This window comes from Dendrobium catenatum, unplaced genomic scaffold, assembly GCF_001605985.2.
Source record: "Dendrobium catenatum unplaced genomic scaffold, ASM160598v2 fragScaff_scaffold_231, whole genome shotgun sequence".
NCBI lineage: Eukaryota > Viridiplantae > Streptophyta > Magnoliopsida > Asparagales > Orchidaceae > Dendrobium > Dendrobium catenatum.
Window position 1 is genome coordinate 1,856,393 of NW_021318693.1, and position 19,291 is coordinate 1,875,683.

At 33.7% G+C, this 19,291-nt stretch overlaps 1 protein-coding gene across 1 annotated transcript; it reads right to left on the minus strand.

Moving 5' to 3' along the window:
* Nucleotides 1-974: 974 nt before the first annotated feature.
* On the minus strand, nt 975-10,847 carry LOC110104216 (ABC transporter G family member 44). Its single transcript, XM_020833224.2, has 23 exons — nt 10,546-10,847; nt 10,172-10,292; nt 9,989-10,077; nt 9,808-9,892; nt 9,530-9,689; nt 9,361-9,437; nt 7,597-7,650; nt 6,971-7,061; nt 6,548-6,849; nt 5,857-6,138; nt 5,356-5,672; nt 5,121-5,281; nt 4,838-4,941; nt 4,367-4,523; nt 3,996-4,276; nt 3,564-3,896; nt 3,192-3,482; nt 2,995-3,078; nt 2,772-2,905; nt 2,457-2,684; nt 1,739-1,910; nt 1,379-1,633; nt 975-1,298 (listed from the first exon to the last, which is right to left on the minus strand). The coding sequence occupies exons 1-23, from the start codon at nt 10,845-10,847 to the stop codon at nt 1,041-1,043; spliced, it is 4,338 nt and encodes a 1,445-aa protein (XP_020688883.1). The 3' UTR covers nt 975-1,040.
* Between the last annotated feature and the right edge of the window lie 8,444 nt (nt 10,848-19,291).

The window sequence follows — 19,291 nt, forward strand, 5'->3', positions numbered from 1 at the left end:
CGGTGGTTGCAGATCCATAGTTGGAGGATGGATGCCAAAGATTATAGTCTGGTGATGATGATAAAAAATACCGTGGTCAAGAGACAATAGTCAAAAGACATAGTTGAAGGAGGGAGGTTAGAGGATGTACTTCTTATTATATACCAATGCCACTAATAACATCATATACTAAAAATAATAAAACGTAAACAATATTTCATTTTATTTAGCATCAAAACATATATATACATATTTCTATCATATCCTCAGAACAATCATAATATACAATAGACATGAATGCAATCTTTCAGTTCAGCCTATCCCATATATTGAAGATTCTATGAACAGAAGTAATGAGAGAACTAATTAAAAGAATATAATTTTGTCTAATATAATGTAGATAATTGTTGATATTATACACTACATTGTCATTCTTAATTGGTTTTTTTAATTAATGTAACTGTTATCCCAAATGATTGTAAATGGATGTATCATAATTTAGTGAGTAACAGTCAATTATCTAGTAATTTAATTAGCATGGAACAATTTTTTTTATTTATTTATTTTGCATTATCATAAAATGAGAATTGAAAGGTTCAAAATTTTAAAGGTAGATTAATAATTAATTTGCAAATTATTTGAATTTAATTTCCTTCTTGTTTCACTTCAAATCAAACAAAGCCTAAATGGTTTGATCAGCTTCTTGCTCACTACTGGAACAGATAACACCTCTACTGGAAGCACCAACAGTAAAAAGTTTGCATAGACAAGCAGAACATACTTTCTTCTACCTTTGACAACAGTTTCCTGCAGGAACCATAGGCTATTAAGCATTCATTGAACTATGTTCTGGCTGCAACAATTGAATAAGAAACTTAAAATCTTATTCAATTGAAACTCATACAATTTCTCTTTCATTACAAATTAGAAATTAAAAGAGAAAATAAATACTAACAACTTCTTGTAAATAGACAAAAAGAACTAAGCTGAGAGCAGAAGGAACAACAAAGCTACATAAAGTGATTATCAGACAACAGAAATTTACACTGAAAAAGTTGTGTTCATCTTTTTTGGAAATTCAGCAATTTGATTGCAGTTGCAAATAAAAGAGCAAAGAAAAGTGCAAATCCAATGACCATAAATGCGACGAAACCTAAGAAATCGCGCCGATATCCAAAATAACTTGTCATAAACTCTGCAACTGTTTCATTTGTCTCTAAAGGTTCATGGACATCTCCATACTGTGATATGAGCAGTCCATACAATGTCCATGCAACAGGGCAAGCCCAGGAATACCATCTCCACCAAAAAGGCATCCTCTGCATATAAAAAAACCATCATTAAGAGTAAAAACATCAGAGAGAGAGAGAGAGATATGAAGGATAGAGATTCGACTTACCGGTCGCGGGATAACAAATCCCGAGAAAAGGTTCCATATGCTATAAAATGCAGAAGAAATTATACCAGCTACCTGGACATTGCGGGTCACACCAACTGCCAGCATACCATAGAAAGTGAAGTATAGTAGTGTGAAGTACATGAAGAAGAGATACCATAAGAACTTAGCAGAAGTCCATTCAAAGCCAATCATAGAATATACTATGGTAGAGTATGCTATTGTCTGAACCAAGACATAAGGGAACTCAATTGTAACCTATATATTGTTTGAAGAAAGAAACTATAAGAAACATACAAACATAAAATATAGCTTCGATGACAAATACAGAAGAGAAGAGTTGTGTGGTAAGGTAAAAATTACTTGTCCAAAGGCATATGGAAATGCTGAGTACATTCCTGCTGCCTTTTCTCTATAGAACACTGTTCGCTCAATAGACACAACTGGCCTTATTGATGAAGAATATGATATACCCATGAATAGAACAGCAGCATACATAGAACCCATTGCATTGAATAAATCCTGTGGTTTTCCTCTAAAATCATTCAAATAGAAAGTCAGATTAATGGTTTTGATGTAACTCTTTGTATAAAGAAGTATTCATATCAATTCTTATTCAAAAGTAGGGGTGTCAATATTTGACACGACCTGAAAACCCGACTCGAACCCGACCTGAAAATTTCGGGTTAGGGTCAACCCGAAACGGGTCGGGTTCGGGTTCAAATATTTGATTCGTTTCAAAAATCAGGTAGGGTTCGGGTTGACCCTTTGATCCGAAATTGACCCGTTTTGACCCAGCAATCCGAAATTGACCCGTTTTTACCCTTTTTTGAACCGAAAAGCGGAGATAGACCCATTTTTGGACCCGAAAACTAGCAGTTTTTTGTTGGCACTAGGTCATTCGATTCGTGTCGGTTTGACCCGGACCCGAAGCGAGTCCGATTCGTGTCCGGAAAACCGATCCGTTCGCAAAAACGGGTTGGGTTCGGGTTGACCTAAATAATATTGGGTCAGTTTTGGGTTTGACCCGAACCCGACCCGTGACCCAAAATTGACACTCCTGTTCAAAAGTGTCATATACCTTTTTTTGCCAAGACCCCAGAAGATTCCTCCAAACATGAAGGCTATCATAATAGTGAAGAAAAACCTCAATGTAGTATATGAAGGGTTTCTCCAATATGACAAGCGTTGTTTCCAAAGGCAAGCTATGCATTGAGTTGAAAAAGATTGTGAATACGTCGTCGGAAAATAGAGATCAACTGTTCCAGGACGTGGTTTACTTAGTTCTCTTATCAGTGCTCTGTTCCTCCTGTTACGCAAATTTCATTGCTGAAGTTAAAATAGGAATGATATCTATTGGAGGAAAATTAAGGCATTAAGCAACTTAGCCACTTACTGATACAAGTTTGAGTTCTTGTATATTTCGTTCAAATCAACTCCTAAATCATCCTCTTGTGCTGTTGTAGTCACTTCCAACATCCATGTAGCTGGATTGTAACCATCTTTAATCTTACTGACTCCTCGAATTTCCTAGAAAGTACAAATGATTTTCTTTAAAAAATTATACTTATTTTAGTATTCATTTTAAATAACTTAAATAAACCATTTTGTTACATTACCTCAAAATATGTGATAAGGTGGCAGGAATTTTTCCCTAATGGCCCAACATATATCTCTTGACCTCCTCTTTTCATGAGGAAGAGCTAGAAATAAGCAAAGTTTAGGAATAAAGCACAAGGTTAGACTAAATAAAATGATCTTAGCAGGGGAAAAAACATCTTCAATAAACTTATTTGCATATATAGTTATTGTTTACCTCGTCAAAAGCTTCAAATATATCAATACTGGGTTGGTGAATTGTGCAAACAACTGTCCTTCCAGTGTCTACTGTATTTCTTACCGTTCTCATAACAATAGCTGCTGATCTAGCATCAAGGCCGGAGGTAGGCTCATCCATGAATATGATGGATGGATTAGCAACTAGCTCAACTGCAATGGTTAATCTCTTACGTTGCTCAGTGGACAATCCACTCACACCTGGCAATCCAACTAATGCTTCCATCAATGGAGTTAGCTCTACTAACTCCATGACCTCTTTAATAAAAATCTGCTTTGTATATCCAATACTTATTTAACATGAACTAAGGAAATAAGAAGGTAGAATAAAGTAAAATTAAGGTCAACTTACTTGTCTTTTTTTAGGGTCAACTTCAGCAGATAGGCGAAGCCAAGCTGAATAAATAAGAGATTCATGAACTGTCAAATTAGGAGAGTGGATGTCATTTTGTTCGCAGTAACCCGACACACGAGCAAAAGTTTCTTGTTTCTTAGGATACCCTGATATGGTTATGTTTCCCTCTATGTATCCTCCTGATTTTCTACCGGCCAATACATCCATAAGAGTAGTCTTTCCTGCTCCACTAACACCCATTAAAGCTGTAAGAACTCCAGACCTGAAAGAACCACTCACACTCTTTAGTAGCACCAATTTATCATCCTCGATACCATGTACTTTCATTTCCTATATGCATAAATTTATATGAAATCAGCATTTCCATCAAATAGAGTGAGATTTACAGCTCATGTATAGATTTATTAGTTACTAGACACAAAATGTTACCATGGGCATATCAACCGAGTATCTTATATTGTCAAAGGTGAGGCAAACTGGTATAAATGGAAGCACCATTCCTTTCCTTTCAGTTGCTTGGCCAACATCAGATTTTTTATAGTTATCTGAATCATATAGGAAACTTTGCTCCATTTCAGTAGGAGGTGACATTGATGCAGTTTGGTGATTAGTTTTCCTCCCATGAATATCTGCCTTTTTAGCTCCTTTAATATTCATTTGTTTTTCCCTCACAGGCTGTTCAGATATAGTAGTGTGACTGCCGCTAGATGCTTCACGAATTATAGAAAATACACTTTAGACTATAATTGGAAGATTAAGTTTAAGTTTATGAGGTTTAAACATGTTAAGAGATCCCTCACATTTGAGAAAGGCGAGAGCAGTAGTGAACAGAAAGTTGAAAAGAATGAGATATCCAATTGAAGCTGTGACACCAATCCAATACCATTTTGCTTCTACAAACATTCCACGAGCTTTCAAGGTACTGAAGCCAAGCGTCTGATTTGTTCCAGGTATGATCTGCAATAGAAAAATTAGATATCAAGTTCATTTTCATTTGTTTTCTTCTCCTATTATCGGATTTTATACTTGCTTTGCAGTTCAAAACGGAAAAAGAATTAAGATGCAAGACATTTCTTCTAGAAGTGAAAAGCATCTTCAAATTGCAAGACATCCCTTCCATTTTATAAGACATCAATCAAGATCATTGAAGATGGCTATTTTTTACTGACTAAAAGCTAATATCTTGCAACTCTGGGAAAGTTGTCCAACCGTCTAAGCAAAATTTAGCTTTAGATATCCTCGGTCAAATTTTTCATTAAAAATCATCTTACTTGGCTCCAGCTCTTTCCCAAGAATTCATTCACAAAAATAGCATTTTGTGAGTACATGAGAGGTGACATCCAGAATCCCCATGCCCACCATTTGTTCACATTACCTGCCCAAAGAAAGGGCAAAATTGATTAATCTAGAATGTTACAACTTAATCTTAGTTGTTTCATCATCATTAACCTTGTTATAACTATTTGGATCAATTTTAAGAATCTTTATTTTCAGTCATCCCTGTTGATAAATCCTTTAAAACTAAATGGCAATATCTTGAATGAAATAACCTACCATGTGCCAAGATGTATCCACCCAAAACTACAATCAAAAGCAGTGTGAAAGCTGCTATTGTGTTTGCAATGACAAGGGTTCGACCAATTACGGCGATGAAACGAAATAATCCAGAAGACAACTGATGGACTAGAACAAGCAGCAGATATTGCTTGAAGAATCTGTGCAAGAGTATCAAAGTGTTACTTCTCAACTATAAGACTTATTTGAGCGTGCAAATGTAGTCAATTCTCACCTTGCTGCAGCTGGATCAAATCCAATGACAAAGTAATTGAGAAGTACCCAGATTGCGACTTCCAAAAATGAGACTGGAATCCTCAAAATCCATAAAGGTAAAGCATAAGCCCAAGAAGGATAGAAGAGGTAGTCTCTTTGTTTAAAGAAAACAGGTAGCTTGACTACAGTCAAGGTAATCTCAGAGAGTCCATTAAACATGGAAATGACAAGTGAAAAGTAAAGAGGCCCCATATAAGTCAATCCGTCCTTTATAGTGTTACGGTGCATGTTGCTTCTCAAGAACATTGTCATCACAATTAATGCCATGATTGCGATCTGCAAAACAAAATTCATTAGAAATGATTTTTCTTTATTAGATTAAAATGAGAATTTGACTTTGAATAAGACATAATAGAAAAAAATGATTCATGTAGTGAATAAAGGCTTGTTGTTGTTGTTAAAGCGTAAATGATTGTGTAAAATTCATGACTTGACATTTCATAAGTGATGTTCAACTCACTTGAAATGCCCTGAATACATAGACAAAGGAGTTCCTTTTCATTAGCAACCATTCTCTTGCAGCACAAGCTTTCAGAAGTTCTATCTTTCTCACACCATACTTTGAAGTAGTCAGTGCAGCAGGATGGCTCTTTCTCCTGTCAAATGGAAAAGAAATATCTCTTCCTAGCTTTTCCCCAACATGAAATGAATGAAATGCAGTTGCAAATTCCCTTACAGTAACAAATCTGTAAGGTTTGTTGGGTTTTGCCCAATATTGCTCTTGGTCTTTCCTGGATGTCACCTATGAATTTAACAAGAAAACTAACTAGCATCAAGTAGGAAATAGGAATTAAAGTGTTTTGATATGAGAATTGGAAAATGATTTCATTGGACAGGCAGCAAGAATAGTATTTACTGAGGACAACATTATACAAAATTGACTGGCTATTTTGGTAATGAAAAATGAGAGTAGACAGTTCCTCGACAAGGTACATAGGATCAATCTGAATAAATGGGGGGAAGGGCAAAAGGTGCATTGGCTATGGATACTAAAGTTTTGCTTAGATTGGAGTTAGCACCTTGTGTAACAACAACAGTAAATGGTTAAGGATTCCTAAAGCTGATCCCGCATAGTATTTGCAACTCGATAATGATGATGATTATGAAGAAGAATTTAAGAGTTGTAAGAATTCTTATTGGGTGTAACATACTTCTTGCAAGAAGTCCGCAACACCTTTTCTCTTGGGGCATTTGAAGCCAATCAACTCAAAGAATTCAAGCACATTTGCAGTGGGTCCTTGATATACTATCTGCCCATCTGATAAGAGAATGATGTCATCGAAGAGCTCATATGTCTCAGGTGCTGGTTGGAGTAGGGAGATAACTCCTGTTCCACCAAGAATGTGGATCGCTTGCCGTATCGCATTAACTATTTGGAATGTTGTGGAGCTATCCAATCCAGTTGAAATCTCATCCATAAATAATGCTTGTGCTGGGCCAACCATCATTTCACCTATATGATTATTTACACATTTCATATCAGTCATATAACTTTATTACTTGTGTACTAATTGAAATTTTGAATTGATATGTCAAACAACAAGAACAGCTATGCATCAATTTGATTATTCTACCTGTGGTGACACGCTTCTTTTGCCCACCTGAGACGCCCCTTAACATTTCATCTCCTAGCAAGGTGTCAGCACAAATATCCAGTCCTAGAATCTGTTGTTTTAAGACAAAAAAGGGGAAGCTCATTTTGATTTCTTTTGTTAGATCTAAGAAACTTGACAAAGTTCCTTTAAGGGGCAATTTGTTTCTTTGCTTGTAAGTGTTTGGATTTCAGTTCGAGAACTATGATACATTTAAGTTATAGGAGTATTTATTTGATTTGTGATGGTTCACTTATTAACCCAGCTCTGTTCTATTTGAGCAACAATGGGTTTCATTTTTATCCACACTCATATTAAATTTTTTTATTCTTATTTTTATTTATCATAAATCATCAGCTCAATATTTTAATATTACTCAATTATTTTTAGAAGTAAAATTAAAGGTGACTTACTAGTCCTCAAGATTGAAACTCACATATGCCTTTTTGAAGTCTGAGAATCAAAACTCAATTCTGTTCAATTTCAATCAATCAAATGCTTGACATACTTATAGAAATGGAATCCAATCACTTCTAATAGCTTTCAGTGAAACAAATTGACCCTAAATGAAAGTTTTATATGCCTTCATGAAAACCACAAGAAGTTACCTTTAGTATATAATCTGTAATTACTCCATTCTTCTTCCCTTCCATTGCAGCTGCCTGCAAGAAAATAAAACAGAACCTGAAAGCGTCAACCATACATTCATTTTATTTATGGACACTAATGTTCATAAGCAATGCACAAACCTCGAGCAGCGGAGAAAGTTAGAAGTGGAAGATAAGAAAACAGAGTACATTCATTATGGCACTCACAGTCCTATGAAAAACCACTATATATATAAAAAAAAAAACATCATGTATAATAGACTCTTCTAAATCCTATAATCTAGCTAACTGATAGAACTAGCGGGAGTTCGCATGAAATAGTTTTGACACTTTGGAAGGGTGAATTATTGAGGGGCCAAGTTGAGCCCAAGACATAGCTATCAACCTGAAATCCTAAGCCAATCAACAAGGGTTACTGTTAGGATATTAAGAATTGAACTCTTATTTCACTAACAAGATGGAACTATTTTTAACTGTTATATGAATCTCAACTATCTCCCTCATATTAGAGTACTTCTGGTTCATCGCATCATCTCAAACAAATATTTTTATCACCATCAAATGTCATATAAAAGGAGCCCATTCATCTGAAGTTATCAAATCTTCAACTTTGCTCAACTATGATAGAAGTTGTCAAAATTTAGGAGTACAAACCAAAAGAGGACCGAAGTTGGGCCTAATATCTGATCGGTTAAACTCATTTTCAACCAAAGAAACTTAAACCAATAGTCAAAGGCCAACTAGCTGGTATTTCAACACCAATGTATTTTTCAACTATCTAATAGGAGATTAAACCTAATACTCTCAGTCTCTCACATACCTAAACAATTTCAACTCATGTGAGACCTTTCCACATTTGTAATCATTACCCCTCAAATGAAAGCTTTTTAACACCATCAATTATTATGCACTAGGAAACCATTTAACCATATGAACCATCATGAAAGTTACCTGCTCTTTATCTTTTTTCAACCAATGTAAAAGCCATTAATTATCCATGGGAGCCATAAACTGAATGAACCACTTGAATTTAGCCGAACCAGCAACTTTGACATCTCTTGTTTTGGAGTGAGAACCAAAGGAGAACTCAAGTTGGGCTTGATACACAAGTGGTAATATTCATTTTTAATATAAGAGGTTCAATCTATGGATACGAGTGAACTATTTGACAATACTAACATATTTTTCAACTATTTGATATGAGACTAAACCAAATATTCTTATGTGCCTTAACACCAATATATTTTTCAAATAACTTATATGGGACTAAACTTGCCACTCTAATGTGACTTAAAACTATAAACTAGATAGAACATTTGATCTCAACTGAACAATTTACTCTAATACTCCTTGTTAGAAGGGAAAACACCAGTGATGCAAGTAAAACCCATTACATTATTAGAGGGACATCAATCAACCCATAAGATTAAACAAACATGTGTTATACTTAAAACTCAACTCTTATTTCTCATTCATATGTGACTATTTCTAACTCTGACATGGATCTGCAACATTCGTTAGGGATAAATAGAGAATAATTCATACACAACGACAACAACGTCATCAAGTCTTTATCTCACCTTGTAGGGTCAGCTATGTGAATCCATTTATGTTCTATTAAGAGTCAATTCTCATTTAAATCTAATAAAAAAGTCATTCATGATGCTTTCATAAAGTTGAGCCTATATCATTGGAATAAAGGTGCTCTTGATGATGATAACCGTTGTAAAGACGAGCAATTAGTGGCATTTCTGTTTATCTAACCTTCATGAAGGCATCTATGTCAGGGTCTGGTTTGATGTTTGCTGCCTTCTCTCTTCTTGCTAGCTCAGTTAACATCTCTGTGGTATAGATTCATAAAAATAAATACAAGTGACTTAGGTATTAAAGAACAACCCATTTTCCCAATTATCTGCATTGATATTGTACCTACCATACCGTGAACCGATTCCTTGAAGCCTCGCAGAAAAAGAAAGTGTTTCTCTCACTGTCATCTCTGCAATATGAACATCTTGCTGACTTATGTAAGCTGCTGTTCTCTGTGGCACAAATTCATCCATTTCATGGCCATTGTAAGTTACTTTTCCCAAAACCTGCATCATTTTGTTCATATAAAATCCACTTGTTAAATAATAATAATAATAATAATAATAATAATAATAAATTACGTTAATACAAAAAGGAATAAAAATAGAAGATAGGATTGAGTACCTTAAGGTCAGAACTTAGCTTTCCAGCAAGCGCCAACAACAATGTGGTCTTCCCTGAAGCTGGGGGACCTAGAAGCAATGTCAACCTGGAGATTATATTTATTTTATAAAGTTGTGTGATTAATCAGATAATAAACTGAATGAATGATAGATCTTATAAGAGTTGATATAAGGGAAGAGACCTTCGCGGTTTGATAATTCCACTAATATCATTAAGGATTGTTATAGGTCTCTTCGTTCTCGGTAGTATGTGGAGATAATTTGTCAACGGCTGAAAAAAATTAATAACCAAAGAAAAACGGTTTCAGCACTGAAATCGCTTATAAATTTACAAAGAACACACAGAATTAAATCCTTCTTCATACCTCCACGGTATTGACAAGTGAGCTGAAGAAGGAAGGCAAACCTCTGCTGCCTACATAAGCTTCACCACTAATACTCAAGTTCTCGTACCTCACCTCAATTGTCGGGAATTCAATTCCTACTCTGGAGTTCAGATAAAAAAATTCTTGTAAGATGTAAACGAAAAGCTTTCCAAACAAAAAAAATGTATAAAATTTTGAATAATCCTACTTATTTCCTGTCTATTCCCTATAAAAAAATAAAATAAAAATATGTTCAAATACAGAACAATGTGCAAACAACCTTATGAGTCTTTTCACATTCAAAAAACAAATCGTTATTAAACATTTATTTCATCTCTTTGTTCTTATGAAACCTCTGCTTCTTTAAATCTTACTTGTCGATTCGATTCTTGAGCTTGAGAAGAAAGCTCTCGTGGTCTTCCTCGGCAACTCTCATCAACCTCTCCAACAAGTTCTTTCTCTCTTGAAACCCAAGACTCTGGATGTTGATCTCCGAGGCATCTTGACCATTGTTGAGGATCCCCTTCCTCATCCTGTTCAAGGTCGGGTGCCCTTCGAGCGAAGCCCATTTCAGCGCCTCCTCGTCGTCTTCAACCTTCAGAGACCTAAAGAAGCTATCATCCCCTTTCCAGAGTTCGGAGCTATTTATGCTCCTTGACCAGTATGCTTCCGCCATTAATGTCGAGCAAGCTCGCCTAAAAGAATTTAGACCCTTTCTTCACCACCATGTAGAGGACGAAGAGCTAACGTTTAAATAGAGAGCGCAAAGGAGAAATTTTTAGCATATTCGCAGACGAAATTAAATTAGACAATGAAGCTTAAATCACAAAATATAAAAAATAATAAGTATTTAAATAAAAAAGAATATAATTTTTATTTCTTTATTATCAAATATTTGTCATTTGATATTTGTAATCTTTTATATTTTAATACTATATATATATATATATATATTTATTTATTTATTTATTTATTTTTCAAATATTAGGTTACCAAAGCATGATAATTGAAAGCCGGGTTCAAATTATTGTGTAACATCTTCTCAGATTAATAGAAATAAATAAATAAATAGATAAATAATAATTTTTTTAAAAAAATATGAATATACAACTATAAAAAATAAAAAATAAAAGACAACCTAATAAGCCCTTTAAATAAGTTAAAAAAAAAGAAAATACTAGCCACTTATTATTTTCTTGATGCTAATCGAGACTCACATAATATGCCAATCAGCATTTTATAATTAGACAAACTTACACAAAATATTGACAATCATGAAGGATTATACGTTATTTTTATTTTTCGGACGACGATCAAATTTGGATTATTAGAATTTTCAAAAAAGAAAAAAGAAAAAAAATTCAACCAATGTGTTATGCATTAGCCCGTATGATTTGATGCAAACAAACCGTTTTGTTAATAACAAATGATATATTTCAAATATATGCTAGATATGATTGAATTTATATAATTGTTGCGGGTTAGAATATACGCGGCGATAGAGTTATAATTTTACGTCTTAGCGTTTCACGGATATCTAACTCACATACAGAGAACGCAAGATTTTTTACATGGAAAACCCTGGAAAGGGAAAAAACCACTGGGCCTAGCCCAGTTGAAATGATTTCACTAGAATTTGAGTTGATTAAAGTGGGCTGACTCGTCCCAGAGGGCGATCAGATTACAAATGTCAACCGTATGGTTGAAGCCTAGTGTAAAATATGGCGTCACTTGGAAGTTGGGGCGTCAGTTAGTAGTCCGACAGCGACTTGGCAGAATTCTGGCGTCAGTTGATGGTTTGGCGGAGTTTAGGGCCTCAAGCGTTGGTCTGGCGGAGTTCAGGCCTTTAGGTGGGGATCCAGCAAGGGTGAGGGCCTAAGGTGGTTATCCAGCGAGTGCGAGAGCCTTAGGTAGTGGTCCAACGAAGGCGAGGGCCTCAGGTGGTGGTCCGGCGAAGGCGAGGGCCTCAGGTGGTGGTCCGACGAAATTAGGCGGTGGTCGAGGATGAGCTTCTTCCTTCTCATCTTTATCTTCTCTTCTCCTCTTCTTCTTGCTTGGATCCCCTTTTAAGAGAAATGAGAGGTCTATTTATAGATTTTTGGAGTGGCATTACCCATAAATAGGTGAGAGATCAAGGGTAAATGGGAAGTGGTTTGATGGACGGCCGATGTTGAATCTCTTGATCATGAACCATTTGATGGGCATTTGAATGTCTTAGTGATGTCGGAATTTAGTGATCTTAGGCTTGTTGGATTTGTCTCGTCGAGTCGCTCGATTCAACTATAAGCATGTTATGTTTGAAAACCGTTTAGTAATCCAAATTGTTGTTTGAATCTTCTAACAACGCTTCTAACCCTTGATTTGGACCCATTTGAGCTCAGATTGGGTTGGATTTGGTGTCGTTGGGTTCATATTCTCGAGACACTCAGTTTGACTGTAAGTTTGCTGAAATCAAAGTTCAGATGCTCCTAATTTTAGTTTTGGAAGTTTCCAACTTGATTTAGCCTCGAGATTTGTGCACAATCAAGATAATTTTTTGACGATGTATCAATAATCATGATTAATTAGATAGTATTTAGTTCAAATACTAATAAAATCGTTATATATTTAATCATTTTTATAATATCTTCGTCATATCTATATTTTTAATAACATACATTATTTTGAAGTCATAAAATAAAAAAAATAGGCTCGAGAAGTAAAATAAAGTATTAGGTAAGAAATTGAATCATCTATTTGCTAAACAATAAATGAGTATGATAATGAGTAAAAACTAACAAACAAGTCAATATTCAATTTGGTTCATTTAAATTCAAGTATGTAATGAGACACAACTCTAATGAAAGGAGATACTCTTAGTATTATTTGACTTAGGCTACGTCTGGGAGAGCTTTTTTACTGTTTTTTAAAATAATTTTTTAATACAAAAATTAATTGAACTAAAAAATTGCTTTAGAAAACAATAAGAAAGCTGTCCCAACAACTTTCTTATGTTTTTTAAAGTAGCTTTTTGGTACAAAAATTTTCAATTCAATAAACTTTGTATTAAAAAACTGATTTAGAAGGCAGCAAGAAAGCTATCCCAAACGAAGCCTTATAGTGCTAATTATTTTAATAAATTTGTGTTGATATTAGTACGATTCATAATATCATAAAAATAAGAATTTTGATATCCATCTTGATTAATGTATGGTTTATGTCATTATTTTTTTCTTTTTATTTACTTATTTACCAAGACATGAAATACTTATTTTTTAGTTGAAATTATTATGATAATTGAGTAAAATCATACTAGCTAAGAGAGAAGGAAATTGTCCAAATATCATTAATTATCATTAATATTATTTTTCTTGGCTACTGACCCAAAATTCAACCTAACAATGAGAGGTTGCAATATGTCATGCTATTACAACTTTTCTTGAAGAGGTTTTTTATTTGAATAATTTGACTAATCATCAATGAAAGAATCAAATGGACAAATAATATAATTATTAAAATTATCTATGTAGATAACACATTTGATTTTTATTTATTTATTTAGTTTCAAGTTTGAAGGTTTTGTGCAACTTAAGATGAGCTAAAGGGACCCTATTAAAATCTAGAATTCTATATGCCACAAGCATCTATTGATTTCACTATCTACTATCTAGTAATTTCTTAGGTAAGGTCAAAGCTGACCCTCACAAAAATTTTTAAACGCTACTATTTTTAGTTCGTTCGAGGAGATATTCTTTATGATTGAAAAAATTTATGAGAACTTTTATGTGGTATTTGATGCTTATTAGCTCTATTCATGAACTGGATAAAACATCTTTCATATTAGTAGCACACTCTTATTAGGGATTAGAAAATGCTCTTTAATATTCCAGATAGCTCTTAATAAAGCAGGTGCTCTTCATCAATGAAACTTTGAATAAAATATAACTAATAATAATTGTGTTATTCATCGTCTTCAAAATACTATATAATATTCAAGATCACAAAAGTAACTCACTATAGTCTGAATTGACAATACTCGAATATATTAGTATTCTCGTTATTTAGAGATATTTTGAGCCCTAATGTCACATGTCTCTACTATGTTAATTGCCTAAAAAGATGAGACAATATCAAGCTTTGCACTTTCACTACTGTGAAATCCATCGAAATTCTTGGAGGTTATAACCTCTGTATTGAATTATAAATTTTAGCAATTAGACGAGTCCCAATAATTTTTTCTACTTACACCTTCATATATATAAATAACGATCTCCTTGGATATGGATGTAAGGATTTCCTAAGCTAAGATAACAGTAAACTCTTGCAAATAATAGTCCCCAAAAATCTCTTCGACATGAAATGATACTTAATTGAGAAGGTTAATGTCGTCAAATAGCATCAATGAACTAAATGTTATATGATTACCGAAGTGGGTTATGAAAGAGTCAACTTTGAAACCTCCAAAGTTTCTAGGAGTTGATATAATGGGAAAGGCACCCATAGATTCTATTCTAACTCCAATTGAATATGAATGAGCCACCTAATAGCTAAATTTTGAGCAAGTACAAGATAGCATCTCTACTTGTTGAAATCTTAGATGCCTTCCATCTATTTGTCATAGTGAGACTTTCTCTCATAAGCATTTGTGATTAGACTCTTTCTACTTTCTTATACTACTACATAGTGATTGTATGTCTTTATGCTTTCTTTGTTTTATTCATCTTACTCAATGAGGGGGGTAGCATTTTATTCAAGGTTTCATTTTTTCAATCTTTTGGACTCTATTATTCCTAGGATGTTAGTGATGTTCAAGCTTGATGTTTTATTTATTTATTTTTTGGGCAAAAAAAATTAAAAGGTAATATTTAAATGAATTTTTAATTAATAACTATTTCTTGTTTGACCTTTACGACTAAAAATTCAGCACACATAGATAAAAGTAGTAAGACCAAAAAAATTTTATGTGGAAAACCTGGAAGGGGAAAAAATCTCGTGGCTTGGCCTAGTTGAAAGTTCCACTATATAGTAAGTGATACAAGAATTCTTCATTCTTCACCATTGAAGAAGAGGGGATTTAAACAAATGTCTGATTTTCTCTGAGGAAGAGTACATAAATCATGCGTCCACAAAGGGGCACTTAACACCTTACAACAAAGGTTGATTTATTCAATTGAGATAATAAGAAACATATGTCCACAGGAGGACAAATATGCCTAACAATAGGGTTAAATATTGTTAGTATTTTGGAGATGGTGATGATTCCTAATGTTGATCGTTGGTGGTGATTCTAATTGTTGACGAAAATAACTCGTGCTGATCGTCGACGGTGAGGGCTGAATAATGGAAGTGAGCTCTCTCTAGATCTTTCTATTCTTCTCCCCTCTTATGTGGAGAATGAGCTCTATTTTTAGGCTTTTTTGTATGGGCATTTTGATAATTTGAGATAGAATCCAAAACACTTTATCCTATGATCCATATTGATTCCCTTGATCATAAAGTGTTTATTTAACATTTAAGTGCCTTGATGAAGTCAGAATTGAGTGATCATAAATTCATTGGATTCATCTCGTCGAGCCACTCGATTCAACTATAAGCATGCTTAATTTGAATATCTTTGGTCATCTAATTAATGCTCATAAGCTTTCAAATATACTTTAAGCCCTTAATTTGAGCCCACCCATTTGGGCTCAGATTGGATTGATTTTGGTGTCGTTGGGTTCATCTTGTCAAGACATTTAGTTTAACTATAAGTTTCCTGATATTAGAGTTTTGATGGATCCAAATTTAATTTTGAAAGTTTTCAATTCAATTATGTCTCGAGATTCATTCATGATCATGGTGATTTTTAGTAACATATCAGTTGCCCCCCTATTTTTCATACATTGAAGCTCATAAGCCCAAAAATTTATACACGAGCTTTCCAAAATGTTCTAACATAAAACTATAATTTTTAGATAATAACTAGACATGACCGCTCCTCATACATCATCATGTACCTCACCTTGTGACCATGAACTAAGTAAAATATCATTAACTATAACTTAAGTATTCCAAAAGGTCTAGGCATCGACTGGAGTAAATAATGTTGAAGTATTTTACTCCAAAATATTTTAAATTGTTCAAAAGATTTGTAAATGCTCCCTTAGTGTAAAAATTGAGTCGTAAACATCAAAAAATAGTCTCGGAGCCCAAAATATGTAGAAATAGTCTTGTTTGAGCCCAAAATTGGGCCAAGACTAATTTAGTAATGTTGAAGTATTTTACTCCAAAATATTTTAAATTGTTCAAAAGATTTGTAAATGCTCCCTTAGTGTAAAAATTGAGTCGTAAACATCAAAAAATAGTCTCGGAGCCCAAAATATGTAGAAATAGTCTTGTTTGAGCCCAAAATTGGGCCAAGACTAATTTAGTCCCACCAGCATGCCGGCCACCTACCGTCGGCTGCAACGCCAGTGTCCTGCCCTGCGCCCTGGGTGCATGTTACATGGTGTTCTTGAATATGACATCATTTGGAGCCCCTTTTTAATTAAATTTTAAATGTATTTTTTAAATAATTTTAATTTGAATATTTGTTTAAAACTTTTGTTGAGAATATATATATATATATATATATATATAAGGCTATTAGCTAAAGAAATTAGAGCTCGAAATGCAAGAGTAGGAGTTCTTGACGAAGATGAATCAGGTTGAGCTCTAAGGAAACAAGAAATTTTGAAGAGAGTCGCCGAAGTTAGACCACGCTTGAATGGCGGCAGCCAATGGGAACTAAGCATCGAATTCCATCTTGGTTATATGATGCATTTTAATAGTGATAACATCTCTATTACACCATTAAAAAAAATAATAAGAATTCAGATATTCCAACATATTATACATCGGTGTTAATTTTTGAATAATTTTGATATATAAATATTTAAATGTTATATAAATAAATATTAAAAATGTAAATAAATAATTTTTTTATGCTCCCTTTTTTTACATAAGGATTGGAATAGGTCAAATTGTGTTATTTTCATTCAAATTATTACTTAATGGAGTGGCTTTATCGATTTCTTATGCCAATTACCAATTTAATTTGATCTATCAACAAGATTGCGTGGGAGACAATGCTTCAATTAGGGTTCTAATTGAAAATATTTATTTATTTTTAATTTTTTAGATTGATTGAAAAATATTTTAAATAGAATTGGGTTAGACCAAGTTGATAATTAGAGCTAATTTTTTTCTTAAGCATCATCAAACATAGCCTTTGGACAATTGGATTGCAAGGCTTTCACAATAGAATATTATTTTTATTGAAGTTAGAGGAACATTTCTTCAAAATTGATTACATTTAAATATAAATAGAAAGGAAAACTTGACTTTATATGCCCAAAAATACATCAAATATCACTATTGTTCACCTTTTTAAGAAAAAAATATACTCCAAACTTCATTTATAAACAAAATACTCCGACTATATAAAAAATAGAAATTATAGACATCACGTGAAGAGACATGTGAACTTTTGAACAATATGTTTATTTGGAATTATCTTCAAATCTAAACAAAGCTTTATTTTAGAAAATTTTGATGAAAATTTTGTGTAATTAATTAGATAGTTGGTTATTTTCCTAATTAATTGATTTGATTGGAGATTTAATTGTGGATTTGATTGGAGATTAATTAGGGATGTAATTGGAGATTTGATTGATGTATGAGAGGAAGTGAGAGCTTGAGATCCAATTATAATCATATTGTTATCTAATATAGTGAAATTGTTATATCCTCCTCGTGAATGTAGGCATCTTCATCGAACCACATAAATTACTGTGTTCTTTGTGTTGTTTGTTGTGTGATTTTTTATTTGTGTTATTTCACTGTGTTTATTGCACAAAAATTAGTATCAAAGTCATATTTCGATGGGATTTTCGATGGCAGCTTAAAGAACGGGAGATTAATTAGTTCATTCTATTTGTGTGGTTCATCCAAGTGAAGGAAGAGCGTTGGATCAGTGTACTTCTGGTTACATGATATAATTGCAATTTGGTGGAGGCTGTGAGATCCGGTGGAGACGTGGATACATCCACTTCGATCGTGGAGAAGGCATCAATTCATTAGGTGGTTACACATCACGTCAAAATTGATGTGAAAAAATTTGACGGTAAAGAAAAGTTCGAATGTTATGTGCTTTTTAAATCTGGAGGAAGTTTTAAAAAGTGATGAACATCTTAAGGAGATTTTAGAGAGGGATTGGCTCAAGATGAACTGCAGTACTTGTGACTTGATAAAAAAATTGCTTATCTTAGGAGATCAAGTATGAGATGATGATGGTGATTTCTAAAATAAAACTGTGGAAGACTTTGGAGAACAAGTATATGATGAAGAGTGTGGAGAATTATCTCCATATGAAACGACGACTCTACATGTTTCAGATGAGACATGGGATTACGATTGATAAGCATTTGAATGACTTCACCAAGCTATTTGTAAATCTTTTGAATCTGGATAAGGATACTGGAGATTAAGATAAGGCGCTCCTTATGTTGAATTCTCTCACGGATGAATACAAAAACTTCACGATGACAACATTTATGGGAAGGTCTTGAACTATAGTGAGGTGACTACTGCTTTATTGAATCATGAGTTTTGGCCTTCGAGGCATATAGCTGTAAAGATGGAGTCAACTAAAGAAGTGAAATATTTCATATTTTTATAAAAATTTTGTTTAAGTTTTAAAAATCTCGCTTAAAGTTTAAAAATCCCGCCTAATTTTAAAATTTTTTAAAAATCTCGCCTAAATTTAAAAATTCCTGCCCATGGCTGGCGAGCCAGCTCGATCTCGTTAACAGTGACACAAGCTCGAGCTCGAGCTCGCTTTCTATCTAACGAGATGAGCTCGATAAGGGCCAAAACTCGACTCGACTCGACTCGTTTACACCCCTATTGGAGACTGACTATTGTAAGAAAGATTATCCAAAGTTGACTGAGAAGGGAAAGGGAGTTTGCGCCTAAACTAATCTTAGGGTGGAAGAGCATGACAAAGATTCAGTTATATCACAATCTACAATTTTTTAGAGTTTATATTCAAATATTTTAAGCTAGATTTTGGATACTTGTGCTACTTATCATATTTGTCCCTCTAAAGAGGGATTTTGTACC

Bases quoted from the DNA above. Each gene is read 5' to 3' on its own strand.
- LOC110104216 (XM_020833224.2), bottom strand. From the start codon at position 10,847: ATGGCGGAAGCATACTGGTCAAGGAGCATAAATAGCTCCGAACTCTGG. The intron at 1,911-2,456 runs GTATATGACACT...GAATGATTTTAG, and splicing joins TGGGGTCTTGGCAAAAAAAG to AGGAAAACCACAGGATTTAT. The intron at 1,299-1,378 runs GTAAGTCGAATC...TTTTATATGCAG, and splicing joins GATTTGTTATCCCGCGACCG to AGGATGCCTTTTTGGTGGAG.